Below are 22501 nucleotides of genomic sequence, written 5' to 3'. Positions count from 1 at the left end.
TTGTACTGCATCTTTTAGTTAATGTTATGCCTAAATATTTTACTTTTTTTACAGTTTGAATTCCTAAATTTCTTTCTAGTTCCTGCTCTTGTTTAAGGTTCATATTTTTAGTTATAATTTTAGTTTTTTGTTTGTTAATTTTTAGACCTGCCACCTCTCCATATTGTTTTATTTCTTCCATTAAAAATTCACCTGTTTCTATTGGGTCATCCAAAATGAATACTAAATAGTCCGCATAAGCCTGTACCTTAAATTCCTGTTTCCTAACCTTCAAGCCTGTAATCTTTACATTTGTTCTTATTTGGTTAAGCAATGTTTCCACCGCTAAAATGTATAAAAGCGGGGATAGCGGACATCCTTGGCATACCCCTTTCCAAATTTGGAACGAATTTGTTAATTCACCATTAATTATAATTTTTGCAGATTGAGTATGATATATTGTTTGTATCATCTGGGTAATTTTTGGTCCGAATTTCATTTTTTTAATTAATTCCAATATGAATTCCCATCTCAAGTTGTCAAAAGCTTTTTGAGCATCTAAGAACATAAGTGCTAGTTGTCTTTCCGAATGTACCTCGTAATATTCTAAAACGTTCAATATCGTTCTTGTGTTATTTCGTATATACCTTCCTGGCAGAAATCCGTTTTGATCATTATTTATTCTTTTGTTCAAAATTGGTTTCAGTCTCTCTGCCATGATTGACATAAAAATTTTGTAATCAACATTAAGAAGCGATATTGGTCTATAGTTTTGTATATTTTGTTTTTAAGAAGGGTCTTTCGGTATTATACTTACTGGCGCCTGTGTCCAAGCTGTGGGTAATGTTCCTTTTTCTAACACCTCATTAAATATAATTAGTAATATTTCCCCTAATATTTCCTTTAATTCTTTATAAAATTCAGCCGGTATCCCATCTGGGCCTGGTGTTTTGTAATTTTTTTGTTTGGATATCACGTTTTCCAATTCTATTAAAGTTATTTCTTTGTTTAGTATAGCTTTATCTAATTCTGATATTTCTTCTACTTTTACATCTTCTAAATATTTATTTAATTGGTCTTTTTTTGTTTCTTCTCTTTGATATAGTTCAGTGTAATATTTAACCGCGATATTCTTTTTTTTTGTCCATTGTGTATTGGGTTTCTCCATTTTCATCCTCTAGTGTTTGTATGTATCGTTCTTCTTCTTTTAATTTATATGCTAACCATCTACCTGTTTTATTTGCATTTTCAAATTGGTATTGTTTAGTCATCTTTAGTTTTGCGGCAATTTCGTCTTGTATTATTAAGTTAATATTATGTTTTGTTCTATCCCTTTCTTCTCTTATTTTTTCATTTTGGAAATCTTTTTGAATTTCTGTTTCTAGATATTTTAATTTATTTTTATATTCATTGAATTTTTTATCTTTAGATTTCTTAATTTTCGCTGAATATGCTATTGTTGACCCTCTCATAAATGCTTTTGTTGTATCCCAAATATTTTGAATTATGGTATCATTATTCCAGTTGTCTTTGAAAAATAATTTAAGTTCTTGTTTAATATGGTTCATGTAATTTTGATCTTGAAATAAGGCTTGGTTTGTAGACCAACAATGATGTCCTTTCCTCAGATTTCTAACTTTTATCAATATTGGATGGTGGTCTGCTCACAGATTCAGTCCTATTTCAATATCTTGAATTAATTTTCCAATTTCTTTATCTGCCCAAATCATGTCTATCCTGGACCAAGATTTCTGAGGTGGTGAGTAGAAAGTATATTCTAGATTTTGAGGGTATCTCTCTCTCCATATATCTGCCAATCTCTGCTCTCTCACCATCTCATGAAATTCTATTGGTAGTGTTTTCCTATCTTTTGATTTTTTCCTCATTGTTTTGTAGTCTTTTTTAATATCATACACCGCATTATAGTCTCCAATAATACAAATATTTCCCTTTTCTATCTGTCCTACGTGTTCCGCTAATTTTTTATAAAATTGTTTCTGTTTTGAATTTGTGGCATAAATTGCTATTATAACTATTTCTTTATTTCCTATTTTGATCTTTACACTTAATATTCTTCCTTCTTTGTCCGAATAGATTTTTTCCGGTTGCAGTGTATCCCTAATATATAGAGCTATCCCCCTTTTTTTAGAATCTGTTAATGCTGTAAATAGTTTACCTAATTTTTTATTTTCTAATAATTTGCGGCCCTGATTTCTTATATGGACTTCTTGTTGGCATAATATATCTGAATTTTGTTTTATTAATTTCCTCATTATGTGTTTCCTTTTAATAGGTGGATTCAATCCGTTGATATTTACTGAAAATAGATTAAGTGTTTTCGCCATATTTTTCTTCTTTCCTTTTTCCTGTTCCTCTCTTCCCCTCTTTTGACGCTTTGCCACCGCTCTTGTTATGACTCTCTCCTTCTTTTGTTGTTCTCCCTTGTCGTGGTCCTCCTCTCCTCTCTCCTCCTCCAATCTTTCCCCTCGAACTCGATCTTCTATACCTTGGCGGTTATCTTCTTCTTTTTCTAGATGTTGTTTGATAAAATAATCAGCTTTTTCAAATGAGTCAATTTTAATTTTCCTCCCATTCCATGTTATTAGGAGTCCGTCTGGGATTAACCATCAAAATGGTATTTCCCTTCTCATCAATTTACCCGTAAAATAGTGATATTCTCTCCTTTTCTCCCTTATTCTTTTGGGTATCTGTTTGAGGACCGTTATTTCTTTTTCTTGATAGATGATTTTCTCATTTCTTGTTGTTTTGTATAATTCATCTCTTATAGATTTTTTAGTGAATCTTACGTGAACTTCTCTCGGTAGTCTGTGATTTTTCGCGTAATTTGTCTGAATTCTATATATTTCATCGATGTGATTTTTCACCTCCTCGACTTCAATTTGTGTATTTTCACTTATTAATTCTGCTAATTTGTTAAATAGGTCTTCATCTGCGTTTTCAGAGATGTTTTGGAAGCGGAGGAAGTATGCTGATTTTTCCATTTCCAATATTGCGATCGAGGCCTCGAGATCTTTATTGGCCGCCTTTAGTCTTCCTTCTGCTTCACCTCTTTTCTCATCTATTCTCCTTGTATCTGTTTCTAATTTTTGAATCCTTTGTTCATGTTTAATTATGATCTCTTGTATATTCTCCATTCGATTTTCTAAGCCTTTGATTTTATCAGACATTTTTTCAAAGTTCTTATTTGTTTCCTCTTCATTCTGTTTTATAGTTTCTTGAGTTGCTGTTGCAGACTCCTGGCTCCGTACCATAAATTCCTGGATTAAATTTAGAGAAGCTTGTATGGATTGAAGAGATGTTTTATCCGTTGTCACCATTTCTATATTAGATTTTGTATTTTGAATGGTCGGGGTTCCTGGTGTAGATTTTTTCTGGTATTTTGAGAAGTTAGTTGACATAATATCTTTCTACTTAAACGTTCATAAAATGTCCTCAAATTTAAGAAAAAAATTACTCTGTAGGAGGTATATTCCATGGCTTCAATTAATTGTGGGGGAGAAATTGTAATTTAAATCAAAAATTCAATCAATCCCGCTTGTCAGATTTCACTAATTAACACTGTTCTAACTTATCAAATCTCAACAGTTGAAAAAGATCAACTTTAAATTTCTGGTTTCTAATTATCTGTCTATATATATATTTCTTAATTAATCAATAAATATCAGTAAGTAATTAGTTAATATCAATAAGTATATAAATAGAATATAAATAGTCAATTATGATGAATTAATAATTAACAATTAATAATTAGTAGTAAATAGTTAATGGTTAATAACAACAAACAGAAAACAGTAATAAATAGCTTAATATAATTATAAATTAGATTTTATCTAAAAGTTTTAATATCTTTACTCTTTAATACAGTAACCCAATAATCACTCTATAATCACTCTAGTTAATATCCGTTATCAATTAGGACCTTACCAATTTAGTAATATAATCAAACAGTTAATCTAACAATTAATCAATTAATCACTTTTGGTCACAAGAAGGAAAAGGGAAGTAGAAAGGAAGAAGCTGGTGGAAAGGATTTTGGGGAACTTACTAAGTAGCAATTGGAAAGAAAAGGAAGGAGAAGAAGAAAAGGGGGTCAGATGGAATAGGAAAGATAAAAATAGAGGATTTATAATTAATTAAGTTACAAGAATTAAGTTTTAAATTTAAACCCACATGTAAATAGTAAATAAAAATTAAGGAAAAAATTAAACGTTTTTGTTATTAACACCCGTTTATAGTGAGTTCAAAATTCTTGGGCAGTTGTTTTAAGAAGTATTAGCAGTTCAGTCAATGTCTCTAATCAACAAAGGTAGTATCCTGGGTTACCGTAAATGTTAATTTCAGCCTCTAGGTTTTCCCCAACAAACAAAGAATGGTGTCTCCTCTCCTTCAATCACGTGTCTTCTTTCTTCTTTCTTCCCCAACACACTGAGTTACAAACTCCCACTGACGTCTCCACTGCCACCAAGCCCTTTTCTCCCAATTCTCAGCTGATCCCCATTCTTTCACCGCAACCACGCCGGGTTATTCAGAGGCTCAAAGGAAGGAAACTCAGGAGAAAAGAAAAGAAAAAGAACGGTTGTCTCAAGATTTCAACTCCTTCCCAGCTGGTTCTGCCTTTAGCTCCGTCAGCACACTCGTTCACCGTCGCTGTCACCGCCACATTATTTGCTCTTTCCTCTACTCCATTCTGCTCCACTCCGCTCCGCTCTCTGGTCTCCATTCCAATCGCTCCTCTATGATCTTCCGTCTCCGTACTCTGTTCAGTGGGCCCACTTCCAATCACCTCTCAACACCACCGCTCCATGGCCACGTCCGGCTCCACCAAACAAAATACTCGCTTATCTTCCGCCCGGTCGCCACTCTCTCCCAGCAGGATCCTTCTTTACTTAACTTTCAGTCCGACTCCATTCAATTCCGCCCACCATCAACAACTTCCTTTTCCCTTCTCAGTCAAAATGCTCCGCTCTCCTCAATCGCCAATTGTCTATCACAGGAGACTACCTGGTTCAATCCAACCAACATCTTTTCACCCGTTAATTCTCGTGGGTAAGAAAATATAACAGTAGTAATTTTATACGAACCGCTGCAACCGCTGCTTCTCTTTGGCTTCCCTGCTGACAGCTCAGTGAGCCAAGCCTTTGGGCCGGAGATAAACCCCAACTTTTTTTCCCGTCCAAACATGGGGGTTCTGTCACCCGCAGGGGGGGTTGCACCCCACCCGCTATAGAGTGCTTCCCCTTGCTCAAACTCCTCTCACCGGGAAGAATTACCACCACAAAGTGGTTTTTGAACGGAAAATCTCGAATGCAAGCCAGGAGCTGCTAACTTGCACTTTGCTTCAGCTTGCCCCACCCCCGGAAGTCCCCAACATCCCCCCGTATACTTGTAGACTGCTATCATGTCTGCTCTGGCCCTCCTTTTCTCTAGGCTATCCATGCCCAGTTCCCTCAGTCTCTCTTTGTAAGTCTTGGTTTCCAGTCCCCTAATCATCTTGGTTGCTCTTTTTTGCACCTTCTCCAGAGTTTCAATGTCTCTTTTGAAGTGTGGTGACCAGAACTGAATACAGTACTCCAAGTGTGGTCGGACCAGGGCATAGTAGAGTGGTATTAAGACTTCCTTGGTCTTGGAGTGTATTCCCCTGTTGATGCAGCTTATGATTGTGTTGGCTTTCTGATTCGATTCTGATTCCTAACGAGGCCTCTTTGGAAGAAGCTCCCAGTGGTATAGCTGCCTGAGTCTCTGCCCAGGACTTGCTGCTCTCCTGGCCAAAAGAGTGACTCACGCAGATGTTCATAGGGTGCAGCTCCTTCTCTGGAGCAATTCTGACCCACAGAAAACCACACTTTCAAATATCAAGATGGCCCTCCCATGTTACAAGGGGGAAAAACCTATTTAATCAATTAGCATTTTGAAAAGCAAGGATTGGCCTAATTAGTTGTTGTTGTATTTATTTATTTGTTTGGTTGGTTGGTTGGTTTAAATTTCTATGCCACTCAACTCCCTCTGGACTCGGGGCGGCTCACACAAAAATAGGTATAGAACAATATTAAAAACGTTTAAATTTAAAATAGTCATGCGTACATTCATGGGCCAGCCTCGCTAATCATCCCACCCACCCACCTCGAGGTCATTGGTCCCAGGCCTGTAGGAAAAGCCCATTTTTTACAGCTTTCTGGATAGGCCAATAAGGTGTGGGTAGTGCAGGTTTCAGGAAGTAGCTGATTCCAGAGAGTTGGGCCCACCACAGGGAAGGCTGTTCCCCGTGGACCCACCAGCTGACACTGTTTAGCTGGTGGGACCTGGAGAAGACCAACCCTGTGGGCTTTTACCGGTCACTGGGAGATAGGTGGTAGAAGATGGTCTCAGAGATACTCTGGCCCTGATTGTTGTTGTTGTTGTTGTCATTATTGTTGTTGTTATTGTTGTTGTTGTTCCAAATGTATTACTAAATAATTGTCCTGAAACAGCAAATATACATAATATTCCTTTCTCCCATTTTCCTTACTACAACAACCCTGTGATGTAGGTTGAGCTGAGAGAGGGTGATTGATCCAAGATCACCTTGCTGGCTTTCACATCCAAGGTAGAAGTAGAACTTATCATCCCCTGGTTTATTAACCACTATACCAAACTGGCTCCCAATTATTTCCTAGTTTTTGTAAAGCTGCACTTTAATTAAAATGAAGAACTGCAAGAAATACTAAAGGAGATGCCCAGAGAAGAGATTGGACAGCCACTTGTCCAGAATAGTATAAGGCAGGGTTGGCAAACATTTTTGGCACTGAGTGCTGACATGGAAATTTGCACATGCATGCTGTGGGGCAGGGGTCTTCAAACTTGGCAACTTTAAGACTTGTGGACTACAACTCCCAGAATTCTCCAGCCAGCACAGCTGGCTGGAGAATTCTGGGAATTGAAGTCCACAAGTCTTAAAGTTGCTAAGTTTGAAGACCTCTGCTATGGGGGATGCACAGAAGTGCCAGAAACCAGAAGAGCAGTTCCTCGGTGTGCATGCAAGCAGTTCCTCAGTGTGTGTGCAAGTTAAGACCAGCTGGCCAGCACCCATGTGCCTGCCAGAACCTAGAATAGCCATGGGCAATGGCTAGTGTGCCCAAAGAGATGGCTCTTCCGGCACGCGTGTCACAGGTTCGCCATCACTGGTATAGAGTCTCCTGCTAAAGCAGGGGTTGGACTATAAGACCGCCAAGGCCCTTCCAAATGTGTTATTCTATTGTTTCTTTCAAATCTTCACATTCATGCTCCCAACTTCTTTGGACACTTACGCTTGGCGCCCATAACCCAGAAGACACAGCTTGGAGTAAAATTACTCTGAAATAAAACCAAAATTCAAATAGTGAATATAGTGCATGGTATTTTTTAAAAAAATGTAAAGTGTAGGGAGCTCTCATAGAGATACCTGCAATGTAACAGTATACAATATAAATATCTAAAAATCCAATTAATTAACTATTCTAAAAAACCCTGGTACCATGGAAATCGCTCATTTCCATTGTACCTTATGGTCCTTGATGGCTGTATCTTGTCTTTTTATGTACACTGAGAGCATATGCACCAAAGACAAATTCACTAAAGACAAGTGTCCAATCACACTTGGCCAATAAAGACTTCTATTATATTCAGTTCTTCTCTTGCTATGATTGCTTCTCTTCTCAGTTCAGTTCCTGTCTTCCTTCAAAATTTGGCACAATAAAGTCCAAGTAGATTTGACCCTTGTTGAGCTGTGCAGAGTCATAATTTTGAGACGTGTGGCTAGCTAAATTGAAATAATCAATCAATTAACCACTTGATGACCCTGGAATCTATTTCTTCAATCCTTCTTATTAGAATTAGTCAGCCAGCACTAATGACAAATGAGCAGAAACGTTATAGTTATGGTATTTCTCTATGATTTGATACTGAGCAACTTTCACTAAAGAATTTTTTCAGACTGAAAGTACTAAATAATAATTCTAATGAACTAAATAAATCTACCTACCTACCTATCTGCTGTGCCATCCCATTTAGTTCTCATTTCTTACATCATTTGTGTGAGAAAACCACAACATATGACTTGGTTTACCCCATACCACAAGAATGCAGAAACCTATGAAGAATTTTGATACAGACCTTCATGGCATTGAAAACAATCCAAAATTAGGGCAATGGGAAGAAGAGATTTCTGACTTACCTGGTTGTGCCAAAAAGTTATTGATATTCGCTCTTTCGGGAGCAAACTATGGACCGATGTGTTCCCCACTGAGATGCCAATCACTTTTCCCCCAAGGATTTGTTTGGAATCATTATCCTGCCAGAAACAATTATTAGATTATATAGATAATGATAGATGATAGATAGATAGTAGAGGGATAGGTAGGTAGGTAGATGGATAGATAGATAGATAGATAGATAGATAGATAGATAGATAGATAGATAGATAAATAGATAGATGATAGATAGATAGATAGATAGATAGATAGATAGATAGGTAGGTAGATAGATAGATAGATAGATGATAGGTAGGTAGGTAGGTAGGTAGGTAGATAGATAGATAGATAGATAGATAGATAGATAGATAGATAGATAGATAGATAGTTGTGCTATGTTCCTTCCTGCTTCAAACGCTCGACTATCATCCCAGTGCCAAAGAAGCCCTCCATCAAGGAACTGAATGACTACAGACCAGTTGCTCTAACATCTGTAGTTATGAAAACCTTTGAAAGGCTGGTGATGTTTCACTTGAAAACCATCACGGATCCACTGTTAGACCCCCTGCAATTTGCATACCGAGAAAATAGATCAACAGATGATGCTGTTAATATGGCTCTACACTACATCCTTCAACATCTTGAATCTCCAATGACCTACGCTAGGGTCCTCTTTGTGGACTTCAGTTCAGCATTCAATACCATCGTACCGGACATTCTCTTAACCAAACTAAATCAGCTAGCAGTACCTGAACACTCTTGTAAGTGGATCACAAGCTTCCTAACAGACAGGAAGCAGCAGGTGAAGCTAGGAAAAATCACATCAGATACATGTACAATTAGCACAGGTGCCCCCCAAGGCTGTGTTCTCTCACCACTTCCCTTCTCTCTATACACTAATGACTGCATCTCAAACGATCCATCTGTTAAACTACTGAAGTTTGCAGATGATACAACAGTGATTGGACTCATTCGAGACAATGATGAATCTGCATACAGACGCATACTATCCTTGTGGTGTGACCAGAACAATCTAGAACTGAACACACTCAAAACCGTAGAAATGGTGGTAGACTTTAAGAGAAACCCTTCCACCCTTCCACCTCTCACAATACTAGACAACACAGTATCAACAGTAGAGACCTTCAAATTTCTAGGTTCTATCATATCTCAAGACCTAAAATGGTCACCTAACATCAAAAACATCATCAAAAAAGCACAACAAAGAATGTTCTTTCTACGCCAGCTCAGGAAGCTCAAACTGCCCAAGGAGCTGCTGATATAGTTCTACAGAGGAATCATTGAATCTGTCATCTGCACCTCTATAACTGTCTGGTTTGGTGCTGCAACCCAACAGGATCCGCACAGACTTCAGAGGAGAATCAGAACTGCAGAAAAAACAATTGCTACCAACCTGCCTTCCATTGTGGACCTGTATATTGCACGAGTCAAAAAGAGGGTGGGGAAAATATTTACTGACCCCTCACATCCTGGACACAAATTGTTTCAACTCCTACCCTCAAAACGTCGCTACAGAGCACTGCACACCAAGACAACTAGGCACAAGAACAGTTTTTTTCCGAACGCCATCACTCTACTAAACAAATAATTCCCTCAACACTGTCAAACTAAATCTGTACTTCTATTCTACTAGTTTTTCTCATCATTCCTTTCACCCATTTCCTCCCATGTTGACTGTATGACTATAACTTGTTGCTTATATCCTAAGATTTTTATTAATATTGCTTCTTCATTGCTTATTTGACCCCTATGACAATCATTAAGTGTTGTACCACATGATTCTTGACAAATGTATATTTTATTTTATGTACGCTGAGAGCATATGCACCAAGACAAATTCCTTGTGTGTCCAATCACACTTGGTCAATAAAAATTCTATTCTATTCTATTCTATTCTATTCTAGATAGATAGATAGATAGATAGATAGATAGATAGATAGATAGATAGATAGATAGATAGATAGTAGAGGGAGGGAGAAAGAGGGAGAAGATATTCATGAACTGGGAGAGCCAATGGTAACAATGTCAGTCAATGAATAGGCATAGCAACTAAATCAGCCAATGGGAGCTAAATAAATCTGTGCAGAGAATCATAACTAGCTAGAGGGCTGGGCGTGGCTCAGCCCACTCTGAATTCTTGTCTCTCCTAAAAGCTGCTTGTATTTTGCTTGTAATTGCTACTATGTTGAAGAAAAACTCTACTTGTGGTATTGTAAATATATATATTACTATGTTTATAAGGAAGCTAATGAATCCAGCTGAATCAGTTACCTTTGTGTATTTCTGGATTTAATTTTTGCAACAATCTAGGTAGGTGGGCAGGCAGGCAGGCAGGCAGGCAGGCAGGCAGTAGATAGATAGATAGATAGATAGATAGACAGACAGACAGACAGACAGACAGACAGACAGACAGACAGACAGACAGACAGACAGACAGACAGAGATGAAAGAGAGAAATAGAATCAAATTGAGACAGACAATAGATAGATGAACAGAGAGACAGATACAAATATCCTTCCAGAAACAGTTTAGAGGGAGACCAATAGACAGGCAGATAGATAGATAGATAGATAGATAGATAGATAGATAGATAGATAGATAGATAGAAAGAAAGAAAGAAAGAAAGAAAGAAAGAGATATAGATGGCAGACAGATAAGGACCATTTTCTGTCTCTTTCCCTTTCCATAACGTATATTTTCAATGATGCCAGTAAATCCACATAAGTTTATGTTGTTAAGTTCTTTTCCTGCTTTGCCACAACACACAAATCATGTTCCTGTGTAGAGGCTTGCAGGGGTAACCCCAGCAGAGCTACATGGGAATCATTATGAGAAATTATTTATTTATTTGTTTATTATGTTTATTATGTTTATTTGTTTATTTGTGTATGTATGTAGTTAGTTAGTTAGTTAGTTAGTTAGTTAGTTAGTTAGTTAGTTAGTTAGTTAGTTAGTTACTTAGTCCAATACACAATGAGGGTTTTAGTGGGCATATATCTATATACACATAGTAAAATACATGATGAAGGTTATAGAGGAGATACTCATAGTAAAATATATTTAAGAAATAATAGAAAAGAAGATATAGTAATAGAACATATCAATGAAAGAATAGAAGAAGAGATATAGGAATAGAAGAAAGGAATAGGAGATATAGGAGAGCAATAGGACAGGGGACGGAAGGCATTGTAGTGCACTTGTACATCTCCGTCCTGAAGCCTTTCTCCAAATCTGTTACCTTGAAGAGCACCAGGCTGGTTGCTGCCAACATCACAACTCGTCCCTCCTGGTTGACTTTTGCACCTTTGGCTTTTGCTAAGACTGTTTTTGAGAGAGTCACTTGGAACTGGTTGATTCCAACATCCTGCAACACAGCAAAAGGGGTGGCTTTACAGACTCTGATTGGGAAGGAAGAAGAGCAGCAGTTGCCTTATAAAGAGAAGGCTGGGACCATCATTTCCCATCCAGATTTTCTTAATTTGGTTTGCATCTACTGGTTCTGCAACCAGGCCCATGCTGCTATCTATAATTTTCCAGATTATTATTGCATTCTTCTCATGTCAGAATTATATACAGAATAGTCCTTCAAGTTGTCACTGTTGGACACCTCTGATAAAGGGTCTCCTGCTCAAGGAGGAGGTTGGACTAGAAGACCTTCAGGGTCCCTTCCAATTCTGTTGTTCAGTATTCTATATTCTGGTATTTTCCCATCTCACTTCTGTACTCACCTGCACAATTTCCTCAATGGACAGATTTCCAGGTGTCTCGGGTCCAATTTTGTGCACATTGGCAAGAATCTTTGATCTCCCGAACCTCTTGTGAAGTCCTTGGAACTGTGTCTTTGCCAAAATTGACTCCAGATGTTGGAGATCTCTGTTAAGAAAAAGGGACCAAATGGATCCAGGCAACAGGTCCACAGCTGCCCCGCTCCCTCAAAGAGGCAGGCTGCCATTTCACTGGCCTATATTAGTCGAACAGGCAGCAAATCAGAATGATGTTAGAAGGGCAACACCTGTACAGTACAAGTAGTCTTTGTTTAAAAACAGGCTCTTTTAAGGACCATTCACTGCTTTTGTTTTTTATTCATAAATAATTTGAATACAGTGTATTGTCAGAGTATACCATATACCCAAGAAAAACAAGAAAAAGAAAAAAGTATAAAATGATATTGTCACACATTAGATTATATTTTTTGCACTCTATAACTTTAGCACTTTATAACTTTAACGATTTTTTAATAATTATATGTTATTCTATTAAGATCTTGAGAATAACTTAGTGTTAATTGGTATCCTATTTTAATGTAATTGATTTTTATATTGTTTTTTAATTGAATCTATATTGGATTTTTAATAATTAATATTTTAGCTAATTTTAGAAGGGGTTTTTAAAATTAATGAATTATTGGGGTGGGTATGATGATATGTATGAAATGAATGATTGTTATGGGTGGGCTGGGTGGAACTTTGGTATGGATGAAATAAATGGAAATGGTATGAATGATTTGATTAGCCTACCTGACACTGGAGAGGCAGGAGGGGAGGGGGCACCGATATCTGAGGTGGTAGAGGGTTGGAATATTCCGGTCCTGCTGGGGAGAGGCAGATATGGCGGGGGCCACAGAGCTAGCCGTTTCAGGGGAACGAGAGATCGTTGCTTAATAACGATTCCTTGTTCCGGCTCTGTGAACCCAATCCTGGGTGCTGGTGATGAGTGTAATTCTGGCCCTGGGCTCAAGCTGCTGCTACTCAATGCCAGGTCGGTGGTAAATAAAGCTCTCTTACTGAAACCTGGCTGGGCCCAGAGGGAGGAGTTCCTCTCTCTGAAATTTGCCCAGCCGGGTTTCAGATATGGCATCAGCCTCGACCCCAGGGAAGGGGGGGAGGAGTGGCTATTATAGCCAGGGAGAGCCTTGGCTTGCGTAGACTCGTTGCTCCAGAGATTGCGGGCTGCGAGTCCCTCCTGGTGAAGTTGGACTTAGGGGTCCAGGTGGGCTTGTTTCTCACGTACCTGCCTCCCAGCTGCGTGTCACAAGCCCTGCCTGTGCTACTCGAGGAGGTAGCCGGGTTGGCGGTGGGGTTCCCCAGACTTATTGTCTTGGGGGACTTTAACCTGCCGTCACTCGGTGAAACCTCTGGATTGGCACAGGAGTTCATGGCCACCATGACAGCCATGGACCTGACCCAAGTAGTATAGGGTCCGACTCACGAGGGGGGGCATGCACCCGACATGGTATTCCTCTCTGAGCAACTGAGTAATGGTCTGAGACTAAGGGGCTTAGAAGTGTTGCCTTTGTCATGGTCAGACCATTTTCTACTGCGGCTTGACTTCCTGGCTCTAATCCTTCCCCGCAGGGAGGCGGAACCGGTTAAGCTGTTCCGCCCCAGACGCCTGATGGATCCAGAGGGCTTTCAGAAGGCGCTTGGGGTTATTCCAGATACACTCGTACACAGTTCGGCAGAGTCTCTGGCTGAGGCCTGGAACAAGGCTGCAGCGGAGGCTCTTGACCGAATTGCGCCGTTGCGACCTCTCCGCGGCACTAGATCCCATAGAGCTCCATGGTTCAATGAGGAGCTCCGGGAGTTGAAACACCAGAAGAGACGTCTAGAGAAGCGATGGAGGAAGAGTAAGTCCGAATCCGATCGAACACTTGTAAGAGCACATGTTAAGACTTACAAAGTGGCGCTCAAGGCGGCAAGATGCGTGTATCATTCCGCCTTGATTGCATCAGCGGAATCCCGCCCGGCCGCTCTGTTTAGGGTGACCCGCTCCCTTCTTAATCAGGGGGGAGTTGGGGAGCCCTTGCAGAGTAGTGCCGAGGATTTTAACACGTTTTTCGCTGATAAAATCGCTCGGATCCGAGCAGACCTCAACTCCAATTGGAATACAGAGTCGACTGACAACGAGTCAGTTGAGGTGACTGGGGCACGTACTTGTCCACCTGTCTGGGGAGAGTTTGATCTGGTGACACCTGATGAAGTGGACAAGGCCATTGGAGCTGTGAGTTCCGCCACCTGTTTACTGGATCCGTGTCCCTCCTGGCTGGTTTCGGCCAGCAGGGAGGTGACACGGAGCTGGGTCCAGGAGATTGTCAATGCTTCTTTGGGGAGGGGGTCCTTCTCGGATCCCTACAAGGAGGCACTTGTGCGCCCCCTCCTCAAGAAGCCTTCCCTGGACCCAGCCATTCTCAACAACTATCGACCAGTCTCCAACCTTCCCTTTATGGGGAAGGTTGTTGAGAAGGTGGTGGCGCTCCAGCTCCAGCGGTCCTTGGAAGAAGCCGATTATCTAAGTCCTCAGCAGTCAGGATTCAGGCCCGGCTACAGCACGGAAACTGCTTTGGTCGCGCTGATGGATGATCTCTGGCGGGCCCGGGACAGGGGTTTATCCTCTGTCCTGGTGCTTCTTGACCTCTCAGCGGCTTTCGATACCATCAACCATGGTATCCTTCTGCGCCGGCTGGAGGGGTTGGGAGTGGGAGGCACTGTCCTTCAGTGGTTCTCTTCCTACCTCTCTGGTCGGTCGCAGTCGGTGTTAGTGGGGGGTCAGGGGTCGGTCCTCTCCCCCCTACTATTTAATATCTACATGAAACCGCTGGGTGAGATCATCCAAGGGCATGGGGTGAGGTATCATCAGTATGCAGATGATACCCAGCTTTACATCTCCACCCCTTGTCCAGTCGGCGAAGCAGTGGAAGTGATGTGCCGGTGCCTGGAGGCTGTTGTGGTCTGGATGGGTGTCAACAGACTCAAGCTCAACCCGGATAAGACGGAGTGGCTGTGGGTTTTGCCTCCCAAGGACAATTCCATCTGTCCGTCCATCACCCTGGGGGGGGAGTCACTAACCCCCTCAGAGAGGGTTCGCAACTTGGGCGTCCTCCTCGATCCACAGCTCACATTAGAGAAACATCTTTCAGCTGTGGCGAGGGGGGCGTTTGCCCAGGTTCACCTGGTGCACCAGTTGCGGCCCTATTTGGACCGGGAGTCACTGCTCACAGTCACTCATGCCCTCATCACCTCGAGGCTCGACTACTGTAATGCTCTCTACATGGGGCTACCTTTGAAAAGTGTTCGGAAACTTCAGATCGTGCAGAATTTATTTATTTATTATTTGGATTTGTATGCCGCCCCTCTCCGAAGACTCTGCGAGAGCTATCATGGGCTTTCCTAAATTTGCCCATGTTACACCAACACTCCGCAGTCTGCATTGGTTGCCGATCAGTTTCCGGTCACAATTCAAAGTGTTGGTTATGACCTATAAAGCCCTTCATGGCACTGGACCAGAATATCTCCGGGACCGCCTTCTGCCGCACGAATCCCAGCGATCAGTTAGGTCCCACAGAGTTGGCCTTCTCCGGGTCCCGTCAACTAAACAATGTCATTTGGCGGGACCCAGGGGAACAGCCTTCTCTGTGGCGGCCCCGACCCTTTGGAACCAACTCCCCCCAGATATCAGAGTTGCCCCCACCCTCCTAGCCTTTGGTAAGCTCCTTAAAACCCACCTCTGTCGTCAGGCATGGGGGAATTGACATGTTCCTTCCCCCTAGGCTTATAAAAATTTATGCATGGTACGCTAGTGTGTATGATTGGTTTTAAATTGTGGTGTTTTTTTTAAAGTAATTTAAACATTGGATTTGTCTTACATTGTATTGCTATTGCTGTGAGCCGCCCCGAGTCTGCGGAGAGGGGCGGCATACAAATCTGATTAAACTTGAAACTTGAAACATTAGATTAGATTAGATTTATTGGATTTATATGCCACCCCTCTCCACTATTGATAACAATAGTAATGATGTAACCAGATAGTTTGATTACATCATTACTATTACAGAATTGTAAAGAAACCAAATTTCTTTACAATTCTGTTACATATATTGGCATATTGATAGTCATAAACCGTCTCATATTTAATACATACATACTCTTTCTTCATCTCATTTCTATCTCTTGTCTCTAACCACTCATAAAATCTATTCCAAATCAAGTAATATTCTGTGTGTTCTTTATTTTTTATTTTTTAAGTTAGTCTGTCCATTTCAGCACAATCTAAGATTTTTCGAATTATGTCCTCACCTGGAAGGGTGTTCTCATTTTTCCAGTGTTTTGCAAATATAATCTTTGCTGCTGTCAGTATGTACAAAACTAAAACGTATCATAATGTAGGGACTTTCACTGTTATGGGGGTATTGAAAAGGTAAATGATTGAAATTGACTTGGTTAATGGGCATTACAAAGCAAAAGACAGCTATGAAACCAGAAATACTTCTATTGGAAATTATTGATCAGAAAATGGAGAAAAAATATCATTATATTTTACTACATATCCTAACTGCAGCAAGGATCCACCTCCCATAGCATTGGAAACAGAAAGATGTACCAATTGAAGTATTATAATTAAGAAATTTTTTGAATATGCAGAGCTAGACAAAATGACAATGGAACTAAACAAGAAGGAGGACTCGGAATTCTATGTAATCTGGACTATATTCTATGATTGGGTAGAAAAGAGAAAACAAAACAAAGTTGTAAATACTTAATTTACTAACAGCTATAGGATTGCGTACATTCTATGTTAGTATAAATATACCAACTGAGTAAACATGAAATATATTACTGAAGAAAGATCATAGAATTATGTTAACTATAAATATAATACCTACCATCGATATTAAATGCTGTAAGACAACTCTAGAGGTTACTTAATGTAGTTGTTGGTTTGTTTAATTGTTTTGGGGGGGTTTTGTTTGTGTTGTTGTTGTTTTGCTTTTTGTATTGTTTTTAAATGTATATAAATATTTTTTTTAAAAACATTTTAAAGGAAAGGTAAAAGGCTTTCATTCCTGAGGTGGGTCTGGAACTCCCATCTCCTAGTGATTGTCTCAAAGTTACCCAGCCTGATGTCTAAGGTGGAACTAGAACTTGCAGTCTCTTGGTGTTTGGCCCAGTCACCCAGCCAGCTTTCATTCCTAAATTGGGTCTAGAACAGTGATGGTGAATCTTTTTGGCCCGTGTGCCAAAAGGGTGTGCATGGGCAATAATGTGCACATATGCCCAGACCCATCCCCTAGCCAGTGGATGTGCACAATCCACACACTGCCCCTTGCACATGTTCACAGGCCTCACTGAAGCCTCCGGACTCCTGAAGCCCCCGGGGATTATGAAAAACAGCCAAAAAAGGCAAACTGGAAGTTCGAAAATGGGCTTCTGGTTGGCCCATTTTTCACCAACGCCAGGCCTTAAGAGGGCAAAAAATGGCCCAACAAGCAAACCAGAAGTCCATTTGTTCAAACTTCCAGTTTGCCCACTGGGTTGTTTTTTGCACTTTGGAGGCTTCAGGGAAGACTCCTGAAGTCCCTGGAGAGCAAAAATAGCCTTTCCCAAGGCTGAAAATCAGTACGCATGGGTGCTGGAGCTGAAATGGGGCAACACCTTGTTTGCCCTCTGACATGGCTCTGCTCACCATCATGGGTCTAGATGTCTTCATCCCCTGGTGATTGATCCAAAGACACCCAACTGGCTTTCACACCTAAAGGCAGGACTACAACTCACAGTCTCCTGGCAATTGTCTCAAAGTTACCCAGCCAGCTGTCATGCTTACGACAGGAGGAGAACTTACCATGTCCTATTTTCTAGCCTGGTGCTTTCACCATTACACCAAACTGGCTCTTTACAAACTTCTCCATTCTGTGAAACAAAGCCAAGATAGGTGGAACTGGCCTAAGCTTGCTATGAAGAAGAAGGATGTTTGAGGTAGGCCTCTGCAGCCTTTTTCCAGAATGGCAAGATGATTCTCTGTCATCTTTCTTAATATTAACTTACTTGATGTTTCTTAACCTCAGCAACTTCAAGAAGAGTGGACTTCAATTCCCAGCTAGGAATTGAAGCCCACTCTTCCTTGAAGTCACTGAGGTTGAGAATCCCTGCCTTAGAGACTCAACTAGGTTCTAACTAGGGAATTTGTGTTAGGACTCTGTCCATAACTGTTAGGTTAGCAATATATTGGCTGCAAGTGTTGCAGACAGCTACAAGAGGGAGCTAGAGTTTATAGCTTACTCTGAGTCACCCTCTCTGTTTCTCTTTGCCTGAGTACTCACTGTTAATGGCTACTCACTGTATGTAAGCTCTGCAATGGCTGTGCAACACTCTGCAATCTCTCTGTATTGTAGTCATGTATTATAGCTAAAATGTTTTTAAGCTTGATATTTTTGTTTACTGATTATTACAAAGACAACTGGTAAGTAAGACTTTGTACTTAGTAGCATTTGGATTGTTACTCTGACTTATTATGTGTATGACTTTAGACTGTTTATCTGAAGATGTTATTTCTGAAAGTAAACATTAAATCAAGTTAGTATATCTGTGTGTGGCTGAGTAGTTGTTCACAACTAATCTCAATCTAAATGTTTCTGTGTGTGCACAACCTTGGTAAACAAGGATTACTCTGCTTGCTTATTTATTTATTTATTTGTTTGATTGTTTGTTTGTTTATTATTAATTTGACTTCTACGCCGCTCAAGGACTCAGGGCAGTTTACAACAATATAAAATACAAGACAATGAAAAGAAGTCAAATATAAAACTAAGTTATAAAACCATTACCGTATTTTTCAGTGTATAAGACACACCTTTTTTCTCCCCCAAATAGGCTGATAATTAGGGTGCATTTTATACACTGAATGTAGCTTTTTTCCCCCAGCCCTAACTAGCTACTAACAATCTTCTCAGCTCTTATCCTGAAGGCTCTTTCATTGTTTCTCTCTGTGAAGAATGTTTTCCAAGCCCTAAGTCTTTGCAGGGTTTGTTTCATTACTCTAACTTACTCTGAGTAAGTTTCTTTCTAGCCCTAACCAGGTGCTACCGATGTTCCCAGCTCTTACCATTTGCAAGCTCTTTCACTGTTAATTTCTGCCAAGAATGTATTCCAAACCCTGCCTATGATTTTTTTCATTCTCTATTTGCTCCAAATGTTTCTTTCTAGCCCTAACCAGGTGCTAATGATATTCCCAGCTCTTACCACTTGCAAGCTCCTTCATTGTTAATCTCTGCCAAGAATGTATTCCAAAACCGGTCTTTTTAGGGTTCTTTTTTCATTTACAAGCTCCAGATATTTCTTTCCAGCCCTAACCAGCCCTAGCCATTAACCCAAGCTCTTTCATTGTTACTCTCTGTGAATAATATTTTCAAGCCCTAAGTCTCTGCAGGGTTTGTTTCATTACTCTAAATTGCTATGAGTAAGATTCTTTCAGCTCTTTCACTGTTACTCTCTGCAAAGAAGAATGTTTTCCAAGCCCTAAAACTTTGCAGGGTTTTTTCAATTGCTCTACTTGCAATGTAAGAAAGCTCTGAGGAAGATATCGGCTGGGGTGTGAGTTCAGATGGGGATGGCTAGCTTTCCACCTGGTTCTTTTCTTTTAAAGAGAGAGGGGGGTGGAGAGAAGGGGGGGTGAATAACAAGCTTCTCTAGAGAAAGAAATGTGTATCTCCCATCAATTGCAATGTAAAGACAGAAAGACAGAAAGAAAGACAGAATTACACTGCAATTGATGGGAGATACACATTTCTAGACTAGAGAAGCTGGTTATTTGCCCGCCTCCTTTTTTCTCTCTCTCTCTTTAAAAGAAAAGAACCTGGTGGAAAGCTAGCTGCCCCCCAGCCGAATTCACACTCCAGCCGATCCCAGGTGCATAGCCTTCATCAGATTTTCCTTGGCTTCCCACTCGGGGCTGCTATGTCTTCAGAGCCTGGAGCTGTCATGCAGTTGCAGAGCGATGCCAGCTCTAAGTCCAGCTAGAGCAGTAGGGAGTGTGAATCTGAACCATGGGGTGGGTGGGTATGGGGGGGGGGAGAGAACCAGGAGGAGAGCCGAGTCTAGCATGACTGATGGAGGAATTCTGGGAGTTGCAGTCCACAAGTCTTAAAGCTGTCAAGTTGGAAGACCCCCAAGTTAGAGGTTCGGAGTGCAAGGATCTTCAAACCTGACAAGTTTAAGGCTTGTGGACTTCAACTCCCATTTCTGAACTAGCATGACTGGTGGAGGAATTCTGGGAATTGAAGCCCACAAGTCTTGAAGCTGTCAAGTTTGAAGTTTGTATAAAGTGTACATGGTTTTAAAAAGTATACATGGTTGTAAAAAGTATTCTGCTACACTGGTATTTTATTAAACAATATAATACTACACCATTTGGTTCAGAATGCTTTTTTCCTTGTTTTCCTCCTCTAAAATCTAGGTGTGTCTTATACACCGAAAATACGGTAATCAGAAACCCTAATAAATATAACAAACTCATCCAACATGCACACTAAACATTCATACAATTTGGCCATTGTTGTTGTTGGCCCATGGCCCCCAGGCCTATCAGCAAAGCCAGGTCTTTGTGGCCTTACGGAAGGCCAATGGGGTGGGAGCAGTACGGACATCAGGGGGGGAGTTGATTCCATAGAGCCGGGGCAGCCACAGAGAAGACCCTCCCCCACGGTCCCGCCGGCCTGCATTTCTTCATTGACAGGACCCAGAGGAGGCCAACTGGGAGGCATGTGGCAAGAGGCGGTCCCGTAGATAGTTTGGTCCTGAGCCATGTAGGGCCTTATATGTGATAACCAACACCTTGAATTGTGCCCAGAGACTAATGGGAAGCCAGTGCAGTTCGTGGAGTGTAGGTGTTTCATGGGTGTTCCCCATATAATCCCATATAACATGGAGACTGCAGCGATGAAACAATTAAAAGGCAAGCCTCTTCTGTTTTGGAGCTGAGCGGAATCAAAGGCCCAGCTCTTGTTTTTTCCCCAGTACAGACGGCCATCAGCCCCTGTATACTCACATAAAGGGATCTTCACGTATGACATTCCTACCCTGCGGAGTCTCTTCTAATCTTGTCAATTTTGTTTCTATTCTTTCAATTTCGTTTTCCACGTCACTCATTCCGTCTGGGTTTCCTCTCCCCCACACTGTTGGGTAAAGCAAGAAAGAATAACAGAAACCTCCTTGCTCACCTGCAGCATCTCCTGAGGAGCATTTAGAGCAGGGGTCTCCAACCGTAGCCACTTTACGACTTGTGGACTTCAACTCCCAGAATTCCTCAGGCAACCCTCACTGGTGAGGTTGGAGATCCCTGCTCTGTAGCACCTTAGAAGGGAAGGTGAGATGTTGTGCTCCATAGAAAGGGAGACATGATATTACCTGGGAGCTGGAGAAGGAGGAGGAGAAGATAAAAAGGCATCGTAGGAGCTCTGGTCTCAATCCTGATGCTGCAGAGGCTTGATGGTGTCATTCTGGTCTTACACAAACCAGGTTTCCTTGCGCAACCTTTAGTAGTTGTCTCTTCCTCAACGCACCTGGAAAAGTTTGCAATTGTGCAAGTTAAAACCTCATCATTGTCTTTCAGGCAGGGCAGAAATGAGCTGTGAATATATCTGTTCTGTCTGGGTTTTCCCAGACCTCCACACCCACTGAAAAAACAGCCAGACACTCTGGTAAAATCCAAAAGTAGTTTATAGCAGGAAAAAAATAAGCACAAAGGAAAACCTGTCTTCACAGCAGACAGGTTACAGATACGTACAACAGGGTCCTGATGTCCAGTCAATTTCACAAGCTGCTTGCTGGCACCCCCCCCCCCAAGGTTTCAATAGTCCAAGGCACAAACCAGGATTGTAGCCACCAAAGTTCACAGACAGGTCTCACGAATCTCCAAGATAAAACTCCACAAGCCAGGAAGGGTGGGGCCACCTTTTATCCTTTCCCAAGAGCACCACACCCAAACCCAGCTGCAACCACTAATGCTGGAAATACCTAGCCAATTGCGTTCTCCTCTCGTTAGCTCTCCTCTGTCGCATATCTATGAAGTCACTAGCATCTTCCCCCAGGGAATCCAGGCTGCTTGCTGGGGAGAGCTCCCCCTGGTGGAACTCTGGCTGTCCTTCATCTTCAGCCTGGGATTCAGCTTCTTCGTCAGTCTGCCCCTCCTGGTCCTCAGCCTCTGAGCTGGACACCGACAGCAAATCAGCCATTCCCGGAGGGGTCCCAGGCTGAACCACAACAATATCTTGGAATTGGTATCTGTTTTTAAAGTCTCTGATCAATATAATAATAATAATAATAATAATAATAATAATAATAATAATAATAATATAAGATAAGATAAGATAAGATAAGATAAGATAAGATAAGTCCCTCTTGCTTAAAAGTCTGTGCTGACCAATCGGCCCCCATCTTCAACTGAATCTTCAATAAATCCCTAGATATGTGCTATTTTTCTTCTTGCTTCAAACACTCCACTAGCAT

The 22501-nt window shown here is 41.0% G+C and overlaps 1 protein-coding gene across 1 annotated transcript in view; it reads right to left on the bottom strand.

Annotated features, from left to right (window-relative positions):
* LOC139172044 (adhesion G-protein coupled receptor G1-like) overlaps nt 1-22501 on the bottom strand; it is a 55460-nt gene that overhangs the window by 17579 nt on the left and 15380 nt on the right. Inside the window, exons 2-7 of the mRNA XM_070760704.1 lie at nt 21401-21555; nt 21042-21168; nt 11954-12098; nt 11464-11589; nt 8189-8305; nt 7284-7329 (exon numbers count right to left, since the gene is read on the bottom strand). Of these exons, the coding sequence (XP_070616805.1) occupies nt 7284-7329; nt 8189-8305; nt 11464-11589; nt 11954-12098; nt 21042-21168; nt 21401-21491 (652 nt within the window). The 5' untranslated portion in view covers nt 21492-21555. The remainder of the gene's footprint in view (nt 1-7283; nt 7330-8188; nt 8306-11463; nt 11590-11953; nt 12099-21041; nt 21169-21400; nt 21556-22501) is intronic.

This window comes from Erythrolamprus reginae, chromosome 9, assembly GCF_031021105.1.
Source record: "Erythrolamprus reginae isolate rEryReg1 chromosome 9, rEryReg1.hap1, whole genome shotgun sequence".
In the NCBI taxonomy this organism is placed as follows: Eukaryota; Metazoa; Chordata; class Lepidosauria; order Squamata; family Dipsadidae; genus Erythrolamprus; species Erythrolamprus reginae.
The sequence above is the reverse complement of the archived record's forward strand: the minus strand, read 5'-3'. Positions and strand labels throughout refer to the sequence as shown.